This window comes from Scylla paramamosain, unplaced genomic scaffold (assembly GCF_035594125.1).
Source record: "Scylla paramamosain isolate STU-SP2022 unplaced genomic scaffold, ASM3559412v1 Contig5, whole genome shotgun sequence".
Classification (NCBI taxonomy): domain Eukaryota; kingdom Metazoa; phylum Arthropoda; class Malacostraca; order Decapoda; family Portunidae; genus Scylla; species Scylla paramamosain.
In genome coordinates this window covers 565,001-570,000 of record NW_026973670.1, presented here as the reverse complement: position 1 = coordinate 570,000, position 5,000 = coordinate 565,001, and the positions used below count along the sequence as shown (strand labels likewise).

The window sequence follows — 5,000 nt, the reverse complement described above, 5'->3', positions numbered from 1 at the left end:
CTTTAAATGATAAAAACAACTTTAAAACAACACAAAAACACCTTGAAAATAGCCCAAACTACCCCAAAAAATAGCCCAAGCACCCAAAAATATAGCCCAAACACCTCTAAACTAGTCAAACCACCCAAAAACTAGCCCAAACACCCCAAAAACTAGCCCAAGCACCTCTAGTCAAACCACCCAAAAACTAGCCCAAACTACCCCAAAAACTAGCCCAAGCACCCAAAAATATAGCCCAAACACCTCAAACTAGTCAAACCACCCAGAAACTAGCCCCAAACACCCCAAAAACTAGCCCAAGCACCCAAAAATATAGCCCAAACACCTCTAAACTAGTCAAACCACCCAAAAAAACTAGCCCAAACACCCCAAAAACTAGCCCAAGCACCCAAAAATATAGCCCAAACACCTCAAAACTAGTCAAACCAACCAAAAAACTAGCCCAAACACCCCAAAAACTAGCCCAAACCACCCAAAAAAACTAGCCCAAACACCCAAAAACTAGCCCAAACACCCAAAAAACTAGCCCAAACACCTCAATACTAGCCCAAACACCCCAAAAAACGCTAAACCACCCAAAGAATAGCCCAAACACAAAAAAAAGCCCAAATCACCCAAAAACTAGCCCAAAACTGTTCGACTCTTGACCAGCAGGGGCACAGGAAACGCAGGTAACAGTGCAGGTGTTTATTCACAGAAGGTGTGAACAGAAGGCTGGAGGTAGGTGATCTCCCGGCGCCAGGCCGCGCACTTCCACTTAACACTTATGACTGAAGCCTAGCTCGTTCACTCATACACGTATTCATGCCTCACACAAGTCTCGCTCATTCACTCGTTCACACAACTAGCTAACAACCACACACCTCCCCCGAGACATAAGGAAGATTCCTTATCTTTGTTATGGCTACCGTAACACATGAAACAAAGTTACAATGATTGAAGTACAGAAAACACGGTACATATACACAAAACAAACACAGCGTACAATGAACACGTACGACTAATCGTAGGTGCTACGGTGCCACCGCACCTGCAGTCGTCTCGGCTCCCTACGCTGTCGGCTGCTTCGACGCTCTGGTTGCTCTCGGCCACGGTGTACCCCGTTACCCTGATGCTCCGGGCTGCCGGGATGGTGGTGTTCCTCGTGACCCTGATGCTGAAGCGCTGCACCGCCATGAGCGGTGTGCTGCTCGACAGGAAGGGGAGCAAGAGGTCTGTGTGGGCGTAGGTGTCTTCTATTACGCCACATCACGCGACCGCTGCCCATCTTGATGAGGTAGTCTCTCCTTCGCCCAACAGCCACGATGACACCCAGGCGATCCCAGAGGCCTGTCGTGTGATCTTGAACGTCGACGTGGCCACCGAGGTGCAGGAGAGGAAGAGTACGGGCGGGACGCGTCGTGGCGAAGTTTCGCTTTCTTCCTCAGTCGCTCTGCCTTGGCGTCGCACTCATCAGCAGCGCGCTGCCACTGCTGAGCGTAATGAGCGATGATGAGCCGGGGACACAGGACCTCATAGGATGACCGAAGAGGACTTGTGCTGGTGATCGCCCTTCCGCCCTCGGAGTGTTGCGCAGTTCCAGCAACCCGCGAGCGAACGCATCCTCGTCCAGGTGTCCCTGCTGTGTGGTCGTGAGGATCAGCTTCTTCACGGACTTGACCGCTGCCTCGGCGTGACCATTGGAGCGTGGATAATGAGGTGAAGATACACGATGCTCCACCCCCCATCGAGCCAGGAAGCGCCGTACCGATGAAGAAGTGAACTGCGGTCCACCGTCAGTCCTCAGGAGAACAGGCACGCCCGTGTCGGCGAACACACCCCGAAGGACACGAACGAGCTGATCAGCCGATGCTGGACGTGAGCATGCAGACACGTGAGGCCACCCAGACAAGCGATCTACATACACGAGGTATGTACGGCCTGCTGCGTGGAAGTAGTCTGCAGAAACTGACTCAAACACCCTGCTGGGTGTGTCCGTGTCCTGCCAGAGAGGTTCGTTGGCTTGGCTTGGTAGGAGTGGACGGCATAGTGAGCATCCAGAAACGACGTTCTCAACGTCTCTGTCCCATACCAGGCCAGTACACCGTTTGTCGGGGCCCGTCGCTTGGTGCGCTCCATCCCCTGATGACTGTCATGGAGTCGCTCTAGTGTTTCTCGGCGGAGGCTGTGAGGAATAAGAAGCCTCGGCCCGTAAACCACCAGGTCGTCGTCTACGGCCAGCAGACTGCGCACCGGCCAGTACGTACGCAAGCGGTGATCGAGGTCGTGGCAATGATCAGGGAAGCCCTCGATGATGACGTTCTTGAGCAAGCAGTACTCCCCGTCTCTTGCTGCTGCGGCACGTACCATTTCCACAGTCTGATCCTGGAGTGGTGCTAAGCGGACGCCGTCCTCATTGGTGGCAGATAACGCTGAGATGACCGCTGAGTGGAGAGGGTCGAGGTCACCAGAAGTAGCAGCATCCTCTTCCTCCACTGGGTCCTGTACTGGAGCACGTGAGAGGGCGTCGGGCACACAGTGTGTCGATCCCTTTTGCCAGCTTGCTGTGGGCGTAGATAGAGGTGGCTGCGAGGCGGTCGGGGTACTTGATGGAGCTGTTGCCGGTGTGCTGTTCTTCCCTGCGTAGCGGTCGGATTTGAGCCGGAAAATCTTCGGGGAGGATTCCGAGAGCGATGGAATCGTACCAGCTAAGCAGCGCCCCCTTCACCTCCTTCACCACGCTCACAACAGTCTCAGCTTCCCTGTCGCCCAGTTGCAAGTGCGACGAGAAAGTTCCTACACAGGTGAGGGGGTGATTACCGGCAGCATAAAGTCCATCACCATCAGCGGGCGCCAAGCTGGAGGGCGGGATTCCAAGGAGTGTTGCCGTGTCGAGGCCAATAACGGTCGTTTCGGCCCCAGAGTCAGGAGTCCACGTAATCTTGTCTCTTCCAGCGGGATGTGTGGCGGTAATGAGCACCTGGGGCGCAGGTCGTGCCGTCACCGTCTTTGTGTATACGCCTGATAAGAGCTGGTATACACTGGCACTGGCTCCCCGCCTCGGGCCTGCACCGCGATGAGGAGAGACAGTTGAGGAACTCCTCGAAGCTCCTCGTCGTTTCCTCACTGTCTGCTGACATACACTCGCAAAATGCCCTCTTTTCCCGCAGTTACGACACACTTTATCTATTGCCTGGCATCCCCTTTTGTCACTGCGACAATTTTTGCCACAACGATAACAGCCCGTGGGGCTTGAGCCCCCGAAACTGCCCTTCCTGTAGTTCGAGACAGCGTTCACACCATGGCTCGAAGAGTGAGAGCCGCCCCTTAGTACTGCACTACACTGGTTAGCGCTCTCTGATGCTCTGCAAATATCTATGGCGTTTTCAAGGGTGAGTTTCTTGTTTTCCAGCATGCGTTTCAGAGGCCACTTCGTCTCGTGTCCCAACGACAATTCTGTCACGCAGCTGATGGTTTATGCACTGGTCGCAAAAGTCACAGAAATTGGCGATTTCCTTAACAGCACATAAAAAGTCGTCAAAAACCTTCTTGCGTTTCTTGCACGCGGGAGTAGAAGTCTCTTCTATCCATGATGATGTTGCGCTGGCTTCGCAGGTACTCACACATTGCATCGAGGATGGTTCTTAACTCCGCGTCTCTCGGTAAGCTTATCCCGTAGCGAAGTGTACGGGTCCACTCGTCGTCTAGGACAGCAGCGAGTGCCGCCCTCTGCTCAGCCAGGGAGAGACAGTCTATCCTGGCGAGGGTTACGTATCCTTCAAACTTATGGCGCCACGTGTCGAACTCACGTAAAGATGCTGACGCCGTTAAGTGAGGAATGATGGTGGCGGACGTCGGGAACCTCGCGCCCTGGGTAGACGTGCTGCGGGCTGTGGTTTCGCCTTCATTGCTCGCCGTGGTGCGACTGGGAGCTTGTGTCCCCACTCTCTCCAGCAGCTGGGTTAAACGCTCCTCGCGAGCCTGACTCTGCTCCGACTGTCGCGCTAGCAGAGCCTGACTCTGCTCCGACTGTCGCGCTAGCAGGGCAGCCAGCGCCTCCAACTGCTTCTCCATTCTGCGCCGTACCCACTGCAGCCTTGTCCTGATCCTACTCACTGCGCCATGTTCGACTCTTGACCAGCAGGGGCACAGGAAACGCAGGTAACAGTGCAGGTGTTTATTCACAGAAGGTGTGAACAGAAGGCTGGAGGTAGGTGATCTCCCGGCGCCAGGCCGCGCACTTCCACTTAACACTTATGACTGAAGCCTAGCTCGTTCACTCATACACGTATTCATGCCTCACACAAGTCTCGCTCATTCACTCGTTCACACAACTAGCTAACAACCACACAAAAACCACCCCAGAAAATAGCCCAAACACATAAGAATAGCCCAAACCCCCCCAAAAATAGCCCAAACCACCCCAAAATAACCCAAATCACCCAAAACAATAGCTAAAATATCCCCAAAAAAATAGCCCAAATTAACAAAAAATAGCCCAAGCACCCAAAAAAATAGCTCAAGCACCCCAAAAAAATAGCCCAAACCCAAAAAAAACAGCCCAAACCAAAAAATTCACCCAAACCCAAAACACAGCCCAAACAAAAAAATAGCCCAAACCCCAAAAAATAGCCCAAAGACAAAAAAATAGCCCAAACCTCACTAACGACCTCACCTGGCCTCCTCAGCCTCTAATAGCTTCCTGTAGGCAGCTATTTCCATGTCCAGGGCTATCTTAACATCCATGAGGTCTTGATACTCTTGAAGGTGGCCGGACATCTCCTCCACCAATCGTGCAATTTCCTCTTTCAACCGTGCCACCTCGATTGAATGGGAGTCCCTCTCGCTCTCTAATTGGGCCTCCAGATCCGAGACACGTTGCTGGAAAGGGGTTTTAGTTATTCTCTCTCTCTCTCTCTCTCTCTCTCTCTCTCTCTCTCTCTCTCTCTCTCTCTCTATCTCTCTCTCTCTCTCTCTCTCTCTCTTACTTGGTGTTTAAATTGTAGCTATCGTAAATTCTG

General features: G+C 53.0%; 1 protein-coding gene across 1 annotated transcript in view; it reads right to left on the bottom strand.

The window, feature by feature from the left end:
• The window catches only part of LOC135096606 (lamin Dm0-like), a 25,107-nt gene that overhangs the window by 9,753 nt on the left and 10,354 nt on the right, over positions 1–5,000 (bottom strand). Inside the window, 1 exon segment of the mRNA XM_063998235.1 lies at positions 4,655–4,860. Within this exon segment, the coding sequence (XP_063854305.1) occupies positions 4,655–4,860 (206 nt within the window).